The 24,946-nt window shown below is 43.8% G+C and overlaps 1 protein-coding gene across 2 annotated transcripts in view; it reads right to left on the reverse strand.

The window, feature by feature from the left end:
- stxbp1a (syntaxin binding protein 1a) overlaps positions 1 to 23,727 on the reverse strand; it is a 36,971-nt gene extending 13,244 nt beyond the window's left edge. Inside the window, exons 1-7 of one of the 2 annotated variants that reach the window (XM_029650886.2) lie at positions 23,575 to 23,726; positions 9,608 to 9,657; positions 5,355 to 5,436; positions 5,014 to 5,090; positions 4,804 to 4,882; positions 4,268 to 4,371; positions 1,420 to 1,568 (exon numbers count right to left, since the gene is read on the reverse strand). In XM_029650886.2, the coding sequence (XP_029506746.1) occupies positions 1,420 to 1,568; positions 4,268 to 4,371; positions 4,804 to 4,882; positions 5,014 to 5,090; positions 5,355 to 5,436; positions 9,608 to 9,657; positions 23,575 to 23,611 (578 nt within the window). In that variant the 5' untranslated portion in view covers positions 23,612 to 23,726. Of the gene's footprint in view, positions 1 to 1,419; positions 1,569 to 4,267; positions 4,372 to 4,803; positions 4,883 to 5,013; positions 5,091 to 5,354; positions 5,437 to 9,607; positions 9,658 to 23,574 lie in introns of both variants that reach the window. The other variant, XM_029650879.2, reaches the window with a different exon arrangement.
- Positions 23,728 to 24,946: the final 1,219 nt, after the last annotated feature.

Consider the following 24,946-nt stretch of genomic DNA (forward strand, 5'->3'; position numbering starts at 1 on the left):
ATGAGAGGTTGTCTCCCTCCTGTCAATGAGAGGTTGTCTCCCTCCTGTCAATGAGAGGTTGTCTCCCTCCTGTCAATGAGAGGTTACCTCCCTCCTGTCAATGAGAGGTTGTCTCCCTCCTGTCAATGAGAGGTTACCTCCCTCCTGTCAAGGAGAGGTTGTCTCCCTTCTGTCAATGAGAGGTTTTCTCCCTTCTGTCAATGAGAGGTTACCTCCCTCCTGTCAATGAGAGGTTGTCTCCCTCCTGTCAATGAGAGGTTGTCTCCCTCCTGTCAATGAGAGGTTGTCTCCCTCCTGTCAATGAGAGTTTGTCTCCCTCCTGTCAATGAGAGGTTGTCTCCCTCCTGTCAATGAGAGGTTGTCTCCCTCCTGTCAATGAGAGGTTACCTCCCTCCTGTCAATGAGAGGTTGTCTCCCTTCTGTCAATGAGAGGTTACCTCCCTCCTGTCAATGAGAGGTTGTCTCCCTTCTGTCAATGAGAGGTTACCTCCCTCCTGTCAATGAGAGGTTGTCTCCCTCCTGTCAATGAGAGGTTGTCTCCCTCCTGTCAATGAGAGGTTACCTCCCTCCTGTCAATGAGAGGTTACCTCCCTCCTGTCAATGAGAGGTTACCTCCCTCCTGTCAATGAGAGGTTACCTCCCTCCTGTCAATGAGAGGTTACCTCCCTCCTGTCAATGAGAGGTTGTCTCTCTCCTGTCAATGAGAGTTTACCTCCCTCCTGTCAATGAGAGGTTGTCTCCCTCCTGTCAATGAGAGGTTGTCTCCCTCCTGTCAATGAGAGATTGTCTCCCTCCTGTCAATGAGAGGTTGTCTCCCTCCTGTCAATGAGAGGTTGTCTCCCTTTTGTCAATGAGAGGTTTTCTCCCTCCTGTCAATGAGAGGTTTTCTCCCTCCTGTCAATGAGAGGTTTTCTCCCTTCTGTCAATGATATGGGCGGCAGGTAGGCTAGTGGTTAGAGCATTGGGCCAGTAACCGAAAGGTTGCTAGATCGAATCCCTGAGCTGATAAGGTACAAATCTGTCGTTCTGCCCCTGAACAGGCAGTTAACCCACTGTTTCTAGGCCGTCAGTGTTTGTTCTTAACTGACTTGCCTAGATAAATGAAAGGATGGCACCCTATTAGCTCGGGGCGGCAGGGTAGCCTAGTGGTTAGAGCGTTGGACTAGGTTGCAAGTTCAACCCCCCGAGCTGACAAGGTACAAATCTGTCGTTCTGCCCCTGAACAGGCAGTTAACCCACTGTTCCCAGGCCGTCATTGAAAATAAGAATTTGTTCTTAACTGACTTGCCTGGTTAAATAAAGGTAAATAAATAAAAATTATTTACATAGTGTACTACTTTTGACCAGTGCCCAGAAGTACACTATATAGGAATAGGGTGACATTTGGGACACAGTCATGTTTGTGTCCCTGTGGCTCACCCTCGGTATCTAACAGCAGGGTACTCCTTCAGGGTGGCACACAGGGTGGCCAGCTGGTCTGCCAGCCTCTCCATCACTGGGTTCTTCAGCTGGGTCTTATGGGGGCTGTAGAAACTCTGGAAGGCATCCGGGTTGTCCAAAGAGTACACCTGCACACACACACACACACGCACACGCACAATCAAATTTAATCAATCAAATTTTGTTTGTATAGTGCTTTATGTAAGCAGAGCAGACATTGGCAGGGAAAAGAGCATCATTCTCTAGCCAACTGCATTGTTGAAAAGCTCAGTTTTATAGAAGATAGTTATCATGCACACTACCAAGCTTACCACAGTTGTGGTAGTGGGAGTTACTGCCCCAAAAAAATGCATCTAACATGGTCTTGAAAGCGGTACAGTATCATTCCGAAACATCGACCTCAATAAATGTGCAGAGGTCAAATGTATGTGTGTGTGTGTGTGTGTGTGTATATGTGTGTGGGTGTGTGTGTATGTGTGTGTGTGTGTGTTATCATTTTTCTACAAGGCTAAGTTCTATACCATGTTGATCCACAGTTACACTGTATATTATGTTCTAAGGATTGTGATGGTGTAATCATTTGATAGCAACAACAGAGTATTTTCTATCTAGGTTTCCTGTTTTGTACTACTGGCCTACTCTGGGTCTTTCTGAGGGCAAAATCAGGCCTCCTAGCTTCTGTATGTGTGTATGAGCTGATATTCAGTGACAGTGCCTAGACTATGGCCTTTCCTTCCTGCCTTTGTCTCTGCTGCAGTCCTCTCTTCTCCTCTCCTCTCCTCCCCCACCCTTCATCACATTCACCGTCTGTATCTCTCACTGTATCTCCTCTCTTCTGTCCTTTCTCTCTCCTCTCCTTCGCCATTCCTCTACCATTCCTCTTCTCTCCCCTCCTCCACTCTACTTTTCTCTTTCCCCTCCTTTACCGCTCCTTCTCCTCTCCTCTCCCCTTCCCTTCCTATAGAACACAACCACCCACCCTGTGGCCCCATCTGCCCAAGGTCACATGACCACCCTTCTGCTGTGCATATGGGTCCCTCTCCTTGCCCCACTCCTATTGGCTGCCGTATGGTGCGGGGAGGCTGAGGGAGCCAATGAGGCGGGGTCCTTAGACAGGCTTATGAGGCAGCATTTCGCCAGGAGCAAAAACCCATGGCTCTGAAATAATCATCTGAGACAGGATGGGCAAAGCATCGTCAGCCAGCCAGAGAGCTGGAGTAGTTCTGGAGTAGTCTATCAGTAAACAGTCTATCAGTAAACAACCCTTAGCTCACTGGTGACTCACACAGTCAGTCTACGTCCCAAGTAGCACCCTATTCCCGATATAGTGTGCCCTGGTCAAAAGTAGTGCACTATAAAGGGAATAGTGTGTACCATTTGGCAAACTCCGTCAGCTGTGTGTTAAAGCTGCCGTGGCTCTGGGGATAAAGGGACCTAGGTGGCTGGATATATCTTTCTCTCTTCTCTCTTTCTTGTTTTCATCGCTCTCCCTTTTTCTTCCTATCCCTATGTGCTTTCCTTGCTATCGATCCATCTATTCAGGGCTGGGTATTGCCAGAGACCTCACAATACGATATTATCATAATACTTCGGTGCCGATACCATATGTATTACCATTCTCACTATTCTATATGAATTGCGATTCGATACGGTGATTTTATTGCGATTTGATGTTCCAAACATATTGTTCACCATTTGTCTGCTGCAGAGGGACAAGGGAGAGCCATGAGAAGATGGGTTTTAGATCAGTCATGGAAATCAAAGAGCTGAAAACAAATTGGCTCCCTATTTAAATAGAAGATACTGGAGTTTTGGTGGAGATACAGTCAAGTAGCACAAAAATTATATTGTACAAACGATACGACATATAATGAAAAATAATATCCCGATATGTAACTGCATGATTTTTCCCCCCATCACTACTATATATATATATCTGATTCTCTTTACTGATATCCCTCGATACCTATTTCTGTCTGTCTCCATCTCTTTCTGATCCTCTCTCTTCACTTACAGCATTTCACAATCTCTCTCTCCCTCCAACCTTTCTCCATCTCAATCGATCTCTCTGGCTATTCTAGGATCTCTGTATCTTGTGGTTGTATTTTTCTACTATTTAAATTCTGCATTGATGGGAACATTTCACTGTTAGTCTACACCTGTTATTTACGAAGCATGTGACAAATACAATGTGATTCGATTTTCTCTGCTTAGCTCTTTCTGGATTGATCAATCTCCCTCCATCTCCATATCTCTCTGTTTCTCTCTCCCTCCGCTTCTCTCCCTCCCTCTGTTTCTCTCTCTCCCTCTGTTTCTCTCTCTCTTTCCCTCCCCTTGTTTCTCTCTCTCCCTCTGTTTCTCTCCCTCCCTCTGTTTCTCTCTCTTTCCCTCCCTCTGTTTCTCTCTCTTTCCCTCCCTCTGTTTTTCTCCCTCCCTCTGTTTCTCTCCCTCCCTCTGTTTCTCTCTCTTTCCCTCCCTCTGTTTCTCTCTCTTTCCCTCCCTCTGTTTTTCTCCCTCCCTCTGTTTCTCTCCCTCCCTCTGTTTCTCTCTCTTTCCCTCCCTCTGTTTTTCTCCCTCCCTCTTTCTCTCCCTCCCTCTGTTTCTCTCTCTCCCTCTGTTTCTCTCCCTCCCTCTGTTTCTCTCTCTCTTTCCCTCCCTCTGTTTCTCTCTCTTTCCCTCCCTCTGTTTTTCTCCCTCCCTCTGTTTCTCTCCCTCCCTCTATTTTTCTCCCTCCCTCTGTTTCTCTCCCTCCCTCTGTTTCTCTCTCTCCCTCTGTTTCTCTCTCTCTTTCCCTCCCTCTGTTTCTCTCTCTCCCTCTGTTTAGTACCTGTGATTCGTAGGGCAGGAAGGCGATGTTGATCTCAGTCAGGGTCTTGATGGATTTGGAAGCACGGCTCTTTACTAACTCGTTGAACAGTGGGTCCGGGCAGGCTGAAACAGGGAGAGATTGTTGTGAGTTTCAGTGCTGGATCTGTGTGGCTCATCTGGTAGAGCATGGCACCTGCAACATCCGGATTGTGAGTTTGATTCCTGCTGGGGACACCCATATGAAAATGTATGCACACACTACTTACTGTAAGAGGCTTTTCATAGGATTATGTTGGTGAAATTCAGAGCGATTTTCTATTTTGGATGTCTAGATCAACTCCGTTTTGTAATAAATTGAACAGTGAAAAAAAGTATTCTCTTTGGTTACACATTATTCCTTCCATGAAACGCTTTAACCAACATCACAGCCCTCTCCACTAAGAATGAATGGCTGTGAGAGTATTCAATGATTGGCTGTGGCTGCGTCTGTGGTTGCATTTAATGACCTGTGTAGTGAATCTGTGTTGTGGAAAGGCTCCTCAGGTATCTACTCACAGTCAGTGAAGAAGACGTGGGCTGCTTTGTATTTGGCTGAATGGGGGTCTTTGAAATCGCCAATCAGGGTCTGCACAGACTGGAAAATTAAGGATACAAGATAGTGAGGTGTTTGTGTGTGTGTGTGTGTGTGTGTGTGTGTGTGTGTGCGTGCGTGCGTGCGTGTGCGTGTGCGTGTGCGTGCGTGTGCGTGTGTGTGTGCGTGTGTACCTTGTCCGTGGGGGTAATCAGGTAAATGGCCTCCAGGGTGGGAAGAGGCTCTCGCCGTTTGTTTATGTCCTCCACAACTAGAGAAAATAAACAGAAGGGAGAGATGTGGTTATATCATGTTTACTGAATGCTGAGCCATGTTTACCAAATGGTAGCTACAGTCAGAGATGAAGAGGCAAAGCAAGAGGGTTCAATCTCATCATAATCTGTCCACAATAAGTAAACCGATAAGCAGACTGCCTGTCTTCCGGCCTTTGGAACAACAACTCTCATTAAGGCGGAGTCCAGACCATTTCGTCATCATATACAGGATCTTTGCTGCAGTGCTAACAATGGCTTACTGGTGATGCCCTCTGACATGATGTCTGTCATCTTGCAGCAGGAGGACAGCATCCTCATGCTCAGCTGGTCCACAATCAGCGCCTGAGACAGGAAGAGAAACCAATGAGAAACCAGGGAGAGTGAGATACACGAAAGAGTTAGTCTTTCGGCTTCAGAAAACAAAGTCTCTAAACATGTTGACTTTTAACATTGGTAGCAGTTAGAAGCACCTGACTAAACAGGATTCAGGAGCAGCAGAAAAAGAGATTGATCTAAATTCGTTTAGATAGCGTACATTAGGCCAATGTGACTGCTTTTGAAAAACATGTCCTGAAGTAGCTATCGAGGAGCCACTTTCCTTTCTTCCAGTGTCATCTTAAACCATATTCATCAAGTTACCAGGTTGTTGGTTACCAAACAAGTCTGCAGCCCGAGTAGTTTAATACAGCCCGACATGGTTTATGAAATAGTCAAATGTGACCCGCATATTTGTGAAACAATGGCTGTGGCTACGGATCAGTTTGTAACACCCCATTCTGGCATACATCTTTATACTGGTCCTCCATGGGATTCAAACCCACAACCCTGGCATTGCAAGCACCATGTTCTTCCAACTGAGCTACACAGGGTACAAGGCCTCAAAATGCACCATTTTGTTTCTCTCCGTCGTCCACACACTTTCAACACTTGGATAATAAAGCATTGAAAGGCTGACATTGGTTGATTTTCAGTTTTAAGTATACGCTTTTTCAAGTTGATTGACTACAAAAGTATTGTCCAACCCATAGGGTATCTCATTGCACCCTTACATGTCATGTCTTGAAATATGCAGACAGACGGATATTTGATTTATTTCCATTGTAATACCTCTGACAGACAATTTCGTAACGCCACCACCAACGTCTGGACTTTCTAACATTCCCAGAAGGCATGGATCATTATAACCTAATGAAAAATGAACCTGGTAATCTAATTTAATCTACTGCAAGCCTCAGTCCTATGGGTCGAACCTTCTGAATGAATGATTATATTGAAGATAGAAGCCGCCTCTTAACGAGTTCCCGAGAGCCGATTCGTTACCCAACAAAATAACATACATTTATTTTGCCTAATTGTTTTATGACTACAGACAGTAGGTTATTATTGTGTCCTTGTGTTTACCCAGGTTCTCTCTCAACTCAGAGACCACCTGCCAGACGATTTTTGTTTTGCCCGATGTAGAAGAGAGACTCTCCGAGAGGAGAGAGACTCTCGGACTGAAATATTCACACGACAATTAATTTACCAATAGCTCAGCTAGGTGTGAAAAATCACCCAATTTGTGCACAGTTTAGACTACCGATAGATAATGACGTCAGTCAGAGTTGAGTCCTATTGTAAAGTATAGCCTAATGGCCAAAAAGGGCAAACTTGCAATGTATTTGATGCTTAAGTCCTCTAACGTTTTACATTTCAAACTCCTTTACTTTCCTTTCAATATCACAGACCTGATTTGCCCTAACAAAAAATGCATCAACCCCTGCAAATATATACATTTCTTATAATCACATAATAATTCAAATGAAATGAGATGTAGCAAAAGGAGAGACTACATACGCTAAAGACAATCAGAAAGAATGTGTCTTTAACCCTGCATTATAATATGAACAAACACCAGAAATGAGTGAGTCACTCAGCCCAATGCATATGTTCCAGCTTCTGTTGCCTATTTGAGTGTTTGTTTAATATCCTAGTGATGCTGGGATCACCAAGCCTCACGCAATGCAACATGTCAGATAAAGCCATTTCACAAGTTTGTTTTTAAACTGTTCCATGCTGTATATTAAAGGCTTTACATTTATTCTCATTAGACAGACTCTCTGTTATTACTTATAATGCATTTAATGGGCAGAACAATTATATTGTAATCTAACAGCCCCTGTTTGTCATGCAACAGTATCTCTTGCACTTTGACAATGATTTGACATGAGGCATGAGGCCTCACAAAGATATGCCTAAAATACTTATATACACTAGGCTAATAAATAGTCACATTTTCCTTTGGATTATTTAATGAACCTATATCATGTTATCCCTTTGGAGCACATGCAAAAGCGATTTGGAGTTGTTGAACAGGAGTGACAAAATGTATTACAATTTCATTTGAGTGAACGGAATGAGGAAGATGAAGAAGAAGAGGGTGATTGAATTTAGAACAATAGTGTAAGAATTGCTCTTCCTCTGTAGCTATTACTTACTACAACTGTTGTTACACTATAAGGTTTTTATTCTAAGAGAAACTAAAATGTTGCGTTATATTCTGTTATATTCATAAAATATATGGTTTACTGCAAGTGATGTCTGCTAAATTAACAAGTTGATGATGAAGCCATAAAGCCTCAGCTACTAAACACAGATTAATAAAACCCCCAAAAGGTTTAACATGTTTTCCAGACCAGAGCTATGTGTTTCATTTATTACATTTACCTGTGGAATGTTACCGAATAGATATCAACAATAGATAGAAGCATCTGGTGGCAGAGAGTCATGCGGAGAATGGAGTGAAAGTGCACCGTACTGTAAGTACTCAACAAGGCTGTGGGCCAGGTGTAAATGGTTTAGCAGGACAATAGACTCTTGCCGAGTTTAGGGACTTTACATGTATTAATGCGTGTTTGCGCAGCATTTCACTTCACCCATCTCTTTGCATAGCCCACCACATGCACTGTTTTCTAACCACATCTGGATGGATCCATAACGAATTACTATGGGAATAAATCACTGAATGAGAGAAATAGTGGAATAAAGTAGGCTAATGCAATTGATGGCATGAAAATGTTGCATACTGAAACACCCAAAGTCATCCAACTGTTATAATAGGATTTGAAGTGTGTGGTCAACCGGAGTGTGGTCAACTATTTCAGCACCGTTTCACTCACTCAAACATTTTGTGTTGCTTGGAAAACTAGGTTAATTAAAAACCTTTCAGATAGGGTTTAGCAATCAAAACATCTGGCCTGCATGGATCTCTGTAGGATTATTTGTAAAAGTAAGCAAGCACCAACAAGCTTCATAAAGATGCCCTCTGATGGTCAAACTAGCATCAACGGCAACAATGTCTGACAGGAACATAAAATACGTCATGCACTCCAACATGCCATAACATTGTGCAGCATCCCGCAAGCTGTATGCTGCAACTTTTAAATGAGGACCCACTGTACTTTTGTGAATATCTGGACATTGGATCCAAAAACAAACTGGTCACATTCAGGACATAACTTTGTAAGGACTGTGTTTGTGCAAAATGTTTCAATAAAAAAACTGTGACCAGCTCAAACGCTGACTGTTGCGTCAATCGAAACTGGACGTTCTAATCACACCAGTTTGAGAGTACACTGCAGGGACCACAGTAGAATGACCACACCAGTTTGAGAGTACACTGCAGGGACCACAGTAGAATGACCGCACCAGTTTGAGAGTACACTGCAGAGACCACAGTAGAATGATCACACCAGTTTGAGAGTACACTGCAGGGACCACAGTAGAATGACCGCACCAGTTTGAGAGTACACTGCAGGGACCACAGTAGAATGACCACACCAGTTTGAGAGTACACTGCAGGGACCACAGTAGAATGATCACACCAGTTTGAGAGTACACTGCAGGGACCACAGTAGAATGACCGCACCAGTTTGAGAGTACACTGCAGGGACCACAGTAGAATGACCGCACCAGTTTGAGAGTACACTGCAGGGACCACAGTAGAATGACCGCACCAGTTTGAGAGTACACTGCAGGGACCACAGTAGAATGATCACACCAGTTTGAGAGTACACTGCAGGGACCACAGTAGAATGACCGCACCAGTTTGAGAGTACACTGCAGGGACCACAGTAGAATGACCACACCAGTTTGAGAGTACACTGCAGGGACCACAGTAGAATGACCACACCAGTTTGAGAGTACACTGCAGGGACCACAGTAGAATGACCACACCAGTTTGAGAGTACACTGCAGGGACCACAGTAGAATGACCGCACCAGTTTGAGAGTACACTGCAGGGACCACAGTAGAATGACCACACCAGTTTGAGAGTACACTGCAGGGACCACAGTAGAATGACCACACCAGTTTGAGAGTACACTGCAGGGACCACAGTAGAATGACCGCACCAGTTTGAGAGTACACTGCAGGGACCACAGTAGAATGACCACACCAGTTTGTTGCTAAGTGTCAAAGTGTAAAAAAAGGGGGAAAAAGGAACACAAGGTGGACTGCAAAGATAAACTCTCACCTTCCATTCCCCCTTCTTCTTCACCTTCTTGATGACATCATTCATAATCTCTGTGAAGGAGAAGAGAGGAGATGCACAGGTCAGAACAGTATTATTTTCTTCACATGCTTCTTCACTGTGTGTGCATCTGACCAATTTCAGTTGATACAATTCTATTTTTGTTATTTTCAATGTCAAAACCCCTAGCATATAGATTTGAGTGTACAGTACAGGTTCATAATATACAGTCATTTTCTCTGTCTGATTTAATTTCCTTGACAGACACTGTTTCCATAGTGATGAGTGACAGTGGAGCACAGGAGACAAAAAAACACTCTCACACTCGCATCTGGGAACAAGGCCGTGAGAAGAGTCAATCCTCTATGGAGGACACACACACACGTATGCACCCCCACCACCACCACCACCACCACACACACACACACACACCTTTCCCTGCACCAACTTCATGACATCTAACACAGCCCTTTGCTTGCTCCGAAGCCCCAACCCTGTCAGGAATCTATCAGCATCCTGCTGTGCCAAACACACCTAAGTCAGGCTGTGCCCAGAGAGCCCCAAGCTCACAAACAGATACACACACACACGCTTGTGAGATAAGTAACGAGTGAGAATATGTTGAGAATGTCAGTAGGGCCAGGTGAATAGTACCTCCCTGCAGTGAGCTCCCAGATCAGCCACAGAGCACACTGGACCTTATATATGGTTCTATTGGACCGCATTGCTACTATATGCTCTTGACAGCCTGCCTCATAGCTGTCATGTATAATTGCAGGTCATCTGACCCCTTTAAGAATACATCAGCATGCTGGCAAGGGTTCTATTCTATATTAAGTGAATGGGTTGTGTGTTCATGTGTGTGTGTTTATTCATGTATGCATTGCCGACCGTAATGAAATACTCACATCATTGTGAACATATGGCTCATACGCTCTATTTGTTAGAGTTCATGTGTCTGTGACTCTGGGTATGACTGTGGATACAATTCGGCAGGTAGTCTAGCAGTTAAGAATATTGGACCAGAACCCAAGGTCTCTGGTTCAAATCCCCGAGCCGACTAGTTAAAAAATCTGTCGATTTGCACTTGAGGAAGGCAGTTAACCCTAAATGTTCCAGGGTTGCTGTCAATAATGGCTGATCCGTGACTACACTCTCCAAGGGTGTCTCAAGGGAAATGGGATTTGAAAAAAGCTAATTTCCAATTCAGGTATAATACACAGTTGTACATGTGTGAAATAGGACAAACGTCAGCACCTACATTGTCTGTTCTGCTAGGTCCATACCTATAGGTATGTATAGTTTCAGAAAGTATTCATACCCCTTGACTTATTCCACATTTGTTGCGTTACAGCCTGAATTCAAAATGGATACTTTTTTTCTCACCCACCTACACACAATACCCCTTAATGACGAAGTGAAAACATGTTTTTAGAAATTTTAGCAAATGTATTGAAAATTAAATACAGAAATGTCTCATTTACATAAGTATTCACAACCCTGAGTCAATACTTTGTAGGAGCACCTTTGGCGGTGATTACAGCTTTGAGTTGTCTTGGGTATGTCTGTATCAGCTTTGCACATCTGGATTTGGGATTTTCTTCCATTCTTCCTTGCAGATTTTCTCAAGTTCTGTTAAATTAGATGGGGAGTGGCGGTGAACAGCAATCTTCAAGTCTTTCCACAGATGTTCAATGGGATTCAAGTCTGGGCTTTAGCTGGGCCACTCAAGGACTTTGACATTCCTATTCTGAAGTCATTCCAGCATTGCTTTGGCTGTATGCTTGGGGTCATTGTCCTTTTGGAATGTAAATCTTTGCCCCAGTCTAAGGTCGATTGCACTCTGAAGCAGGTTATCATCAAGGATTTGCCTGTATTTGGCTCAATTCATTGCTCCCTCTATCCTTACCAGTCTCCCAGTCCCTGCTGCTGAAAAGCATCCCCATAGCATGATGCTGCCATCACCAAGCTTCACAGTAAGGATGGTGTTAGGCAGGTTATGAGTTGTGCCCTTGTTTTTCTTCAGACATAGCGTTTTGCATTCAGGCCAAGGAGTTACATTTTTGTGTCATCAGACCACATCATCTTTTGCCTTTTGCCCTGAGTTTTTCACGTGCCTTTTCGCAAAATCTAGGCGCTAACATGTGCCTTTTCCTTTAGGACTGGCTTCCGTCTGGCCACTCTCCCATAAAGCCCAGATTGTTGAAGTGCTGTAAAGATTGTTGTCCTTCTGGCAGGTTCTCCAATCTCAGCCAAGGAAATATGTAGTTCTGTCTGAGTGGTCACTGAGTTCTTGGTCACCTTCTTGACCAAGGTCCTTCTTGCCCGGTTGCCCAGTTTGGTCGGATGGCCAATTCTAGTTTAAATTTCCCAATGATGGAGACCACTGTGCTATTGGAAACTTTCAACACTCTAGAAATAGTTTTATACCCTTCCCCAGATATATGTCTCATAACAATTTTATCTCAGAGACCTACGGGCAGTTCTTTGGATTTCATGGTATAGTTTCTGCTCTGACATGCACTGTCAACTGGACCTTATATACACAGGTGTGTTTCTTTCTAAATCACATCCAACCATTTGAATTGGCCACAATTGGACTCCAATCAAGTTGTAGTGACGTCAAGGATGGTCAAAGGAAATTGGATGCACCTAAACTCAGTTTAGAGTGCCATACCAAAGGGGTGTGAATACTTAGATATTTCTGTATTCCATTTCCAATAAACTTGCACACATTTCTAAAAACATGTTTTCACTTTGTCATTATGGGTTATTTTGTGTAGATGGGTGAGAATGTATTTTAAAAAATATATCCATTTTGAATTCAGGCTGTAACACAAAAAAAATGTTGGAATAAGTCAAGTGGTATGAATACTTTCTAAAGGCACTGTATTGGACACCATTTTATTTCATATTTATGTTATGTTCCAAGTGCTTTTAGTGGTATACAAAGGTACCCACAGTATCAGATAAAGAAGTAATTGGACATGGAGCTAAAAGCCACAAGAGACGAGCAAATCCACAATGCTACGCAGATCACTGCCTGTGTATTAAATGCTGTCACTGGAGGGAAGGTCTCTGAGAGCATCATGTCTACTCTATCTTACACTGTAGCTAGCAAAATGGAGGGCTGCCTCCCACAATGAGTCAAAGTGCATGATGAAATACAGCTCGTCTATTGCCTTCTCATGCAATTCCATTCCAAAATGGACTGAATCTATTTTGACTCCATTACAAGTAAATATAGAATCAAATGTATTATCCAAGAGAGAAGACACATTTTTACTAGATGCAAAATTCATTCTCTGAACTTAAAAAAATACAAATCAATTATTGTTGGTTAACTCAAATTGGCTCTAGTTCTTCTCTGCTGCAGTATGAATAAACTCATCCCATTGGTCATCTGTGGATCAGGCCAAGGCAGGGCCATGTGTGTGTGTGGCGGAGCCATTATTAGCCTGATCGCTGTTGTTGGCCATCTGGCTGCAGTATTGGGATAAATCCATTTAGGATGACTCTCTTTAACATTTTGCGGTATCCCCATATAAAAACCGCTAAGCCCTTTGGCGCAGTAGTGCCCAACATCTGGGCATACACAGAGATACAGATGGATTATCACAGATTAAACAGGCTGTGTGTGTGAATGTGCTACGTGGAGACTACAGGGCCATTCAGAGAATGAGGGGGATTTGTTGGGTAATTGCTGCCGATAGTAATTCGTAAGGACAACACTCACATGATGACTAAAGGGATAGCTCACCCAATTTACTACATGACATATTGGTTTCCTTGAACCCTGTACACAGTCAAAGGACAAGGTCATTTGGGTAGACTTTCCCTTTAAGCACAGGCCACTCAAAGCCAGGGGGTTAGGTCTGTACATAATACAGCACTCCAGCCGTAGATGCACTGATGTCATCATGATGTGACCTCGGTAGGGAAAGAGTCTAATCTTGCAATCTTTGTGGGGAATGGCAGAGAGTGAATCCAAAGTGAATCCTTGATTCAGCTCGTCTATTTCCAGCTCTTTCTAGGCTATGTCACAAGAAACTGTCAGCAAACAGGATGACAGAACTGTAGGAGCACAAGGGATATCCTTCTCTCACTTTCCCTTTTCCTCTGTCCTGTGTGGTTCTCTTTGCCCTCCTATCTTCCCCCTCTCTCTCCCTCATTCAGAAACACAAACTGCCAGTCCACATGACTGCACATAGACATAAAATGAAGTTAGAACCAAAATGGCTGTTTTTTTAATGGCATGGGGTACATACATGTATACTCTCTCTGACTCCCTTCTCCTGAGCTGAGGTATGTGTATGTAAATGACAGAGCTGAGGTATGTGTATGTAAATGACAAAGAGACTGAGGGATAGCCAAAAGACAAACACCAAGATTAACAAAGCACATAGGAGGAAGTGGAAGTGGAGGCTGTTCTGGGATTGTTCTGGCTCTTCCTTGACCCCTGTGTGGCATAACAATGCATTCCCAGAGCAGGCAGACTGGGAGGAGGGAAGGAACCTGAACACAGTGGAGCAGCTGTGTCAACTAGCAGAGTAGAGAGGCTCACCAGAGGCACGCAGGAGTCTCCTTCAGATAGGTCTGGTCATATGCTACCAAACATAAATAGTAGAGTTATACAGTATGCAAGCGTTCTGCCCCTGAACAAGGCAGTTAACCCACTGTTCCTAGGCTGTCATTGTAAATAAGAATGTGTTCTTAACTGACTTGCCTAATTAAATAAAGGTTCAATTAAAAAATATATTTTAAAAATTATCAGTGTTTGTGTCAGTCTGTGTCTGTGACCAGACCAGTGTATGAAATTGTCCATTGTGGGATGGGTTGGAACCAGAGCTCTTTCTAGGTGAATCAGGCATAGCTGTCCTCAGCCTGATCCGTGTGTCACTGTAAATACGAAATCAATTTGACATCTCAGAGTTGTTCAAATTGGGGGGATACATAACCCTCACCTGAATCTTGATACTGACTTTTGTCTTCCAAAGTAGAGCAGAGAGAATTGGATTGGGTTAGACACATACAGATGTTCCCCAACCATTCACCTCACACAGGATGGCAGTACTCTGTGTTCACAGCATAATGAACAGCTGTCGCTTTAGCAGCCTAGCATTAGCATCAACAATAACATTAACATCAATCCATACCACACTGCTAGGCTAACATTAACCCATAACCCATACCGTAATGGTAGGCTCCAGCAGGAGTCACTCAACACACTCTTCATACAGATAACCAACACAGCGTAACAAAACTAGCAGAATATCAGACCACTATCCTTTCCACTTCCATATGTTTTGGTATGAAACATGAACCCCCATCAAAATAGATACAATTATGGTAAAACAAAGTATGCTATTGCTTCTAAGCAGTATAGTAAGTTGAAGCAGTATAATCATTCATAGACAGACTGAGGCATTGCCTGTTATTTCTCAGCCTTTATTGTAGGTCGTAAGTGTGCTTAGCACAGGATAAGCCTTTTATCCACACAGGAACAATTAGTCTCACTGAGAGGCTGGCTGGCTGTATGTTGTGTCATTGATGTGTATTGGTTTTGTCATGGTTGTGCATTATGTCATCCACTCCTGTAGAATCCTCAACATTGACCCCAACAAACACACAGCTTTCGCTACTCAACACTGAGACTTTCCCCCTTTACCTTCCTATTCTCCCTTGGGGGTTGGTGACTACGATTGAGTGACCCATTTTCTCTGGATATCAGCATTAGTCCCCAGGGAATGTAACATCCCTGCTCTTGAAGGGAAAGGTGGCCATTTTAGCAGGACACAGCCCCTCCCATCTCCCTCTCATCATCAGAACCATACTCTAGTCTTTGAGGTCACACAGCAGGAGGTACATTCACTCTTAATTATCTCAGTGAAAAAGATTAGGATCTTGACTGATTTGGTCCTCTCTGACATTTCGGATGGCTCTTGAAAAGACAAGAAGAGAATAGACACATTTGGTAAAATAGTCATATTTGGTTTAATTATGCCCTGTTCATACTTCATTAAGAGTACTAAACACAGTTCTAACATGTATGTAATAGTGTGGATACGACACAAATAAAAAACAGAGGAGAATGGATTCTCAGATGTAGATATTGACTACTGCTCTCCCTGGTATGATCCTCAGTAACAGAAGGAGCAGAGTGTCTCAGAGTGCCCTTCCACAGACTTAGCCAATCATAGGCAGCCATGAGTCGACAGTACCTCCGTCAGCTCTGTGAGGCCAGCCTGCCGTTACGCAACCTCTTGTCTCTCACAGCGTCACCGCAAAACAGATTCCAGATCAGCTGAGAGACATCTCAGGAGAACTGAACAGGAATAACAAGCAAGCAGCGACTACTCTCATCCCCATCTCAGACTGGGTCAAAGGTTGTGCTGTCAGAGGCTGGCTGCCGGTCATGACCACTCTCTCAGAGCAGGAAATGGATGGATGTGAGTGTGACTCTTTGCTGTAGCCACAGCCAGTGGGAAAGGGACAGGGTATTGTGAGAGGAAAAATAATTCTAACCTTCTAACAAACACAGACAAGATGAAGACCATGAACAATCCCTCACATAAATACTGTATTCTCATTATGTTGAGGTAAAGAATTTGTCTGCCACAAAAATCTCTCCTGGTGTCTGGGAGTTATATTCCATCTATTTCTTCATTTTCCTACAACACAGTGTAATGATAGACTAGAGCAGGGTTGGGCAACATGCAAGCCTATTCGATCTAGCCCGGGCGAGGTTTTAGCACAAAAAAAAGACATGATAAATCCACCTGCAGATACATTTCCCTCTATGTTTGAGTTCATTTTCCCCCTTATTTGAAAGCTGTATTTACTGACTGCAGTCAAGTGCAACGTTGAAGCAATTTACAAAATGCCTAGTCTAGTGCTGAAAATGGCAAGCAGAAAGAAATGTCAACGGAGAAGCTAGTGATGCGTTGCAATGCCGCAGGCTGCTATGTCCTGGCAAGATCAGTTAAAACAAGGTTTCTCTCTCTCTGTCTGAAGTCTGAGTGGAATGTGTGCATGCGTAAGTGTCTGGTGTCTGAGTGAGGAGGGGAGGGGGGCTGTGATAGGTGAAGGAGCTCTGCAATCTCATGAGGTCTGAGGTACGAGGGCTTAATGACTCTGCACATCACCATCTAGATGAAATCCCTTCCCATAAAGCAATAATACTACTTTCCACATCACTTCTCCTCCATCACTCGAGCTCTCCTCCTCTTCCTTCTGTCATTATCCATCTCTCCCACTGGCAGCCTAATCTGCATTCTGTGATGTTGTTCCTCTCTTTCTTCCGCAGCAATGGCAGTATTGGCCGATGCTACTTGGCCCAGCTACAGCAAGCCTCTTGATGGTCTCTGGTACATTTTGATGTTTCTATGTTTAATTTGTATGGTGCTTTTTCGCTGCAGAGGAATCTCAAATCTAAATACAAGTCTGTCTTTGCTGTGTGTGAGTGAGGTCTGCTGGAGAGTTGAGTGGGAGGAAGGAGGAATAGTCCCTGCCAGTGCTGACACAGCAGCAGTGCTTCTTAATCAAGGAAAATGGGATGTAATTATTAATGTTCATAATCAAGACTATTCTAATCTAGCATATAAAGAGGGCTAGTCTGTGTCTAAAAAGTCATTAGAAAATATATTAAATATTGGGTCTGTCTGTGTGTTTACAGTGGCAGGCTGAGGGCACTGCGTCACACAATGAACCCAGCAAGTGTGTGTGAGGCTGTATCCCTGTCAAGGTCAGTGTGTGTGTGTGTGTGTGTGTGTGTGTGTGTGTGTGTGTGTGTGTGTGTGTGTGTGTGTGTGTGTGTGTGTGTGTGTGTGTGTGTGTGTGTGTCCATCCTGGTGTTGGCCTGGGCTGTGCAGCTGATGAGTGCTTGGGCTGGGTCAATGAGATGTACAGTAACTCCCTCTCTCCCTATACTGCAGAGCCTGGTCAACCCTGGAGCCCTGCATGGTGGTGAGCATCCTCCCTCCCTCCTTCCATCCCTCTCCTCTCCCTGCATGGTGGTGAGCATCCTCCCTCCCTCCTTCCATCCCTCTCCTCTCCCTGCATGGTGGTGAGCATCCTCCCTCCCTCCCTCCTTCCATCCCTCTCCTCTCCCTGCATGGTGGTGAGCATCCTCCCTCCCTCCCTCCTTCCATCCCTCTCCTCTCCCTGCATGGTGGTGAGCATCCTCCCTCCCTCCCGCCTTCCATCCCTCTCCTCTCCCTGCATGGTGGTGAGCATCCTCCCTCCCGCCTTCCATCCCTCTCCTCTCCCTGCATGGTGGTGAGCATCCTCCCTCCCTCCCGCCTTCCATCCCTCTCCTCTCCCTGCATGGTGGTGAGCATCCTCCCTCCCGCCTTCCATCCCTCTCCTCTCCCTGCATGGTGGTGAGCATCCTCCCTCCCTCCTTCCATCCCTCTCCTCTCCCTGCATGGTGGTGAGCATCCTCCCTCCCTCCTTCCATCCCTCTCCTCTCCCTGCATGGTGGTGAGCATCCTCCCTCCCTCCTTCCATCCCTCTCCTCTCCCTGCATGGTGGTGAGCATCCTCCCTCCCTCCTTCCATCCCTCTCCTCTCCCTGCATGGTGGTGAGCATCCTCCCTCCCTCCTTCCATCCCTCTCCTCTCCCTGCATGGTGGTGAGCATCCTCCCTCCCGCCTTCCATCCCTCTCCTCTCCCTGCATGGTGGTGAGCATCCTCCCTCCCTCCCTCCTTCCATCCCTCTCCTCTCCCTGCATGGTGGTGAGCATCCTCCCTCCCTCCTTCCATCCCTCTCCTCTCCCTGCATGGTGGTGAGCATCCTCCCTCCCGCCTTCCATCCCTCTCCTCTCCCTGCATGGTGGTGAGCATCCTCCCTCCCTCCCTCCTTCCATCCCTCTCCTCTCCCTGCATGGTGGTGAGCATCCTCCCTCCCTCCTTCCATCCCTCTCCTCTCCCTGCATGGTCATCTCTCTGTCCTTCTGACTAACTTTGGAATCACATCTTAGCAAGCCTCGGAAAACCCAGGCTTCTCGCGTTCTGTTGTAGTTTTGGAAGGATGGAGCCGCAAGATCTTAGCAGCAGTCACAGCCCACATGGGGATGTGGGGTGCTCTTGAACCATTTTATTAACAAACTGAGTGATGTCCACTGCAGACTATTAAAACCACCCACTCAAGCAGCAGGGACAATGAAGTGGGAGAAATACTATGAGTCATTGGGTAGGATGCAGTCGCTTGGGTCAGTTGGGCTACTGTGTCTCTATCTGGCATGTGTCACACTGGATTTACAGTCATGATCACACTACTCCCGGTTTCCTCCTCTGTACTGTCAGGCTAGTCTCTTCTCACAGCCCCTGTACTGTCAAGCTACCTACACAAGCCTCATATCACACCCTGTGGACCTCAGTCTGACAGAAAGGCTAGAATGTAAGACAGGGCCATTGTGATAATAGTGAAATGCATGTTTTAGGCTAAGTATTTCCAACAAGTAAAAGATCAACACATGACAGAATTGAGAGCCAGATGTGTGACATCCTTCTTGTCTGATCCATATAAAGTCAAACATAAACGTCCACTGTATTACATTTGACATTTGAGTCATTTAGCAGATGCTCTTATACAGAGCGACTTAGAGTAGTGAGTGCATACATTTTCATACTGTATGAAGCACAGATGAGACTGGGCACAGACAGCACTCTAACCCCTGCAATACCACTGATTCACTATAGTGGCAATAAAAAAGAGAGCAAAGAGATGGTTTTATGTTGCAGAATGCTGCTGAAAAAATACCTTATTTTGTTGAATGATAAAAAATATAGGCTACCATGCATTCTCAATTATTTTTTAAATAAATACATTTTAAGGGCCGGTAATGCAACTAGAATCACGTATTCTCTCTCATTTCGTTTAGAGGTGTAGACAGCCTACAAATTAATGTCAACATTTAATTGACACATCTATGGACTTTGGCCTTTCATTCCTATCGCTGGCCCTATTTTGTAGTCTGCTGCTTCATGGAATTGATGCTCACAGTCGTGAAGGCGGAGGGAGAGAGATATAAACGCTATACGCTGCCCATCCCCCTTCAACAGAGGTTGCTACTGCGCGTGCTGCAGAGGGCCCGTGGTGTATCGCGTTTTACTGCGTACGTTCCCGTTGTAAACCAATCCGAGCCAATCTCCTCACCATCAACCCAGTTAAATAGCGCGCAGGTGCTCGATGCATCCCTCCCTGCCTTTATCGACATGTTTAACTCGCAGGCTCTACCAAACAACAGTGAAGTATTCAATATAAAACAAGTATAATTAATAAAAAAAACACACACAAAATAACAATAAGTATGAAATAAGAGAAGAAGCTATATACAGTGTCAGTACCTAATGTATAATGTGCAGGGATACTGGACTATTTGAGGTAGATATGCACATGTAGGCAGGGATTAGGCAGGGGCAGATTGACCATCTGGCAATTCTGGGAAATGTCAGATGGGCTGGACCATTTTTTAGTTGTGTGGGCTGATCGAATTTGACACACAAAAAAACGATGTTTTTATATAAAAATAAAACAATGAAAAAGGTGACATGTCTGGCAGCCCATGGTCCTGTTAAGATGATTAAAAAAAAGATTTCTGCCAATTTCTCTCTTATACGAATCTACAGTACCTACTACTTTTTATATACTTTGCAACTACTTAGCATGTTAGCTAACCCTTGCCCTAACCTTAACCCTTTAACCTGACTCCTAACCTTAACCTAAGCTTAACCCCTAACCCTAACTCCTAGCCTAGCTAATGTTAGCTTAACATTAGTGTTTGCCACCTAGCCACCTACCTCATGTTAGCCACAACAAAATGGAATTTGTAACCATATCATAGGTACTGCAAATGCGTAACATAATGTACAAATTGCAATTCGTAACATATCATGCGAATTCTGCCTCTCTGTCCAGGTTGGTAATTTGGTAGGCTAACGTGATCAATAGGCTATCTCTTGATAATCAAGCTATTGGGTTCGTTTATTGAATATTCTTTGCATATCTAATTCCACTACCATTACTGATAGTAGGCTTGTAGGCTATGCCTACACATCCACAATAACCTCTGGATATAAAATCCGTTGCTGTTGATGACGCCATTATCTGATAAGAACATGTTTAATCTTTAAAAAACATACATTTGGTGAGCCTTTAGACCCAGGACAATGCCTCACCCCGTAATAAATCTGGTTTGTGTTTAAGATGCGCACACTTGTTTTTGTCTGCAGTTTTCGGTTGGGCTATTTGTTTAAGTGTATGTGGCGGTTTTAGCTTGTATGGCGCCCTGAGCGAACCACCACCCCTTCAGCGCTCGCCCCCACCCGCACCCGGTTGCGCCCCGTTACTCCCCCGGCAAGATGCCGCCCGCCCTGGGCTGCTGCCATGTCGCCCGTACCTAAATCCGCTATTGATTTTTGTATTAGTGAATAAATACATCTCTTTGCCAAAACTCGCCATCTCTCCCATGTCTTATTCGACTAGTATTTTTTGAAAGTGTAAGGATAATAATTCAGCTACAGTTGTTCTGAAATGTTTATTGCTTGCCTACATTTTACTCTCTCTATGTTTAATATAACACACATGCATCAATTATTCATTTCTGTTGCCTATATAAACGTGAAGTTTATTCTATAGAAAGTATTTGACTCTGTGTGTCACAGAACTGTGTGTCACACTAGCCACAACATTAAGGAAATTAGAAGGGGGGGGGGGTTCTGGCAGGGGGGAGATATTCGGCACAACACCTGTTATGTTTTGCGTGATGATTGTGAGGCGTTATACAAATATGACAAGGACTTCAAATATGCCTATTACACGTCAATGGAACTGTAGCCTACTGTTCAGATGGGTTAAATGGAAACTTAAATTTGGACAATGACTGTAGGTCTATAATCGCTCACATAGCCTTAATATTAACTCCAGCATAATTAATAATTTATTGCAGTATAATGATACACCAAACGTAGGCACAATTTTGATTTGGGAACAGCAGTAGATAAATATGACTTATTTATTTCAGCATCTTGAGAGAATGCGAATGCGTTAGATTGGCTACCGTCTGGTGCTATCTATAGCAGAATCATGAAAGCTGATAATAGTATTTCAACCAATAAAATATGCATCCAAGCAGAACTGAAATCGTATCAGAAACATGTAGTGTCGTTTTCAAATCGTTCTATTTCTTTACAACCGGTCAAACTGATGTCATTTGGAAATGTTGCACTGATTTTTTTTTCTTTTCTCCCCTGACCCTAAACCGACTTGCTCCGTAAAAGAAGCAGAGGGGACAGTGAAAACGTGATCCATTCTATCGATTTATGACATTATTCCGTTGAGCAGAGGTTTATTTAGTCCAATGACTAAAGAAAAGCTGCATGTATCTAATTATAGACAAGTTGACTAACAAATAACCTACCAAAATGTAGGAAATGATCAGCAGAAACACATCTAAATGAGGCAAAACAACGTTACACCTTCTCTGACTAGCCTACGGCGCATTTGATATATTAGCGGATTAGGGTGGTGTTCGGACTCAGATTTTCACTTTACAACATATAGACGGTTGCGGATGGGTTAACAATTGCGGGCGGGTGAACAAACGGCTGACCTGCGCACCACTAGTCTACACATTTTGCCAGATGATTTGTGATGCTACACTCTTTAAAAAAGGGTTCTGGGTTGAACCAAAAAGTGTTCTAAACTTGCTTTGTATATGGCACCCAATGGTTCAATATGAATCCATTTTGGTTCAGTCAAGAATAACACCTGAGATTCCTACACAAGGGTTCTATATTGAACATTTAGTGGTGCAATATGCTATATGAAGCAAGCAATATAACAATTTTTGGTTTTATCCAGAACCTTTTTTCCTATGGGTGTACATAATATTTCGTTTGAACAGTTAGAGAGATGTCTCAAAAGCCCCTACATGACCATTGCCTACAACATCCATGGACTTCAACCTCCAGGGGATTGGGCAATAGGCCTAGTGACAGCACTGTCTGAAAACAACCATCGATGCTTATTTTGAAACCATACACCGATGCTGTTTCATTAGGCTTCAACTGCTACTTAAACTGCGCAAATGATGCTTGTAGATCGTGGGCAAGTAGGCCTATGAGTCAAGGCGCATTGCCTCTTATTATACGCGGATGAAAACACCGTAATATCCGTATTCGAAAAGGTGTGTTAACATACGGAATGCGGATTTTTTCTGTTTTTACTGTCTATTTCATTCCTGTCCTCCATATAGAGGACAGCTCAACCTCCGCCATTACTCTAATACTGCAGACCAAGAATAATATGTTTAACCATTTTATTGTTTGACCGTTCATGCTGAAGGATGATGTTCTACGCAGTGTATTGCACTGGTGATCCATCATAGGGGTGAGGCATTTCTGAAACACGGGAATCTCATAAACGCTCTAGACGCAGCTCTCCTGGGTGGAGAATATTCATTTACGATCCATCTAATCATCAATTACATGAAATTATGTAATTTATCGGCCTACAACGTTCTACTGTGCAGTTAACATTGTGCCTTAATTTAAAAAACCAATGGCCTGGAATAGCATATGGTTTTAAACGTTGTGTAATGTCACTCCACTGCCGCACAGTTTGTATTTTAATTTCAGATTCGTAGTATGGGCGTATCTGTGTCTTTCTCGATCAAAGCACCTTCTTATGCAGAGTTCGATTTTTCATAGTTGATAATTGGCGCGTTCAGATTATAGCCTAATCCGTCGAAATTGTAATGCGCATCAGCATCGCTGTATCAGAGAAATTGCACATTTATAGGTCCCTGGCTAATGCTATAACTCCCTGGCTCATGCTATAGGTCCTTGGCTCATGCACATCACCACTCTGTCCGAGAAAAACGCACAGTGCATCCCATCGATGTGTATCAATGGATGTTAAATTTATATAAAATGGTCAATAGGCTAAATATAATAAGGTATTCTTACTTTCACCAACCACCGCCTTGAGTCCTATGGGTGCCATGATGCTCTTGTGTGTTTGACCGTATTCTCAATCTCTCCCTTTGACTCCCTCTTTCTCCCTCGCAGTATTCCTCTCGTTTCTCTGTTCGACCGAATGTGCACACCTCACATCGCTGCAGAGCTTCGAATGGAGACGTCACTGCTTATCTCTCCACCCCCATATCAGTGGCTACATTAGCCAATTACATTTATACAAATGTCATTTATTATATGTTTTAGTGGAGACCCGTCATTCAGGGCAGGTGGGTCAGAACCACATTTTTTACCATGTTGGTTTTACATTAATACATTTGCAAACATTTCAGTTTGCAAACAATGTAAAAAATGAAATTATTATTGAGTTTATACAGTCGCATACAAACATGTTCTCTTTTTTGCTTTCTTGAATGAGGCAGCAACAAAATGCAGGTGTTTCAGTCTAGCTCAGTGCTTTTTATGGTGGTGGGGCAGCCAGCAGAAAATACAGTGTAGGGGTTGGTAATGTTCTCTAGTTGCGCAGTGATTGGCTCAGTGTTCTGTCACTCATGGGGACCCAATGTCACCTCAAAATCTATGGGGAGAGCTCGAAAATTCAAGCCACTTGGGTGCTGCCATAGAGTTTCATTAGAAGTGCCCATCCAAGAAGGCTCAAGGTCATTGACCACAGATAAAATTACATCAAATCACATTATATCTACAGTAGCTTTGATTGGACTGATCATGTCAACATCATACTTTCAAAATCTTAGCTAGCAAGCTAGACAAGCAGTCATCATCATGATTCACGTCGACAATCTACTGGCAAATACTTTTCAATCCTTGTCATATTTATTTCACCTTTATTTAACCAGGTAGGCTAGTTGAGAACAAGTTCTCATTTGCAACTGCGACCTGGCCAAGATAAAGCATAGCAGTGTGAACAGACAACACAGAGTTACACATATGGAGATAAATTATACATAAAACATTACACAACAGATAAACATTACACAACAAGTTAGGAATTGCAAATTCAACAATGAGTGGTTTGGAAGGAATCAGTGGCTAACTGCAAGCGTTGGTAAGCAATCACTAGCCTGCTATTCAGTGGTGTGGGTGTGTAGTCCAAGTCTGGGTTTAAGTGTCTATTCCCAGGCTTAAAAGGATAAACATTCACATGTCATGGGCCAGAAAAAGTTGAATACATTGGCCATGCTTTCAATGCAGCATGACTTCGGGTGGAATTCAAAACAACTGGAAACTCGGAACTGGGGAATCTCAGACTTCAATGAGTTTAAGACAACTGAGAACTAGCTCCGACTGGGAAAATACATTTTGAACGGTCCACAGTGACCACCGCGCCACCTTCCTGTTCAAG

Source organism: Oncorhynchus nerka, linkage group LG4, assembly GCF_034236695.1.
Source record: "Oncorhynchus nerka isolate Pitt River linkage group LG4, Oner_Uvic_2.0, whole genome shotgun sequence".
Lineage (NCBI taxonomy): Eukaryota > Metazoa > Chordata > Actinopteri > Salmoniformes > Salmonidae > Oncorhynchus > Oncorhynchus nerka.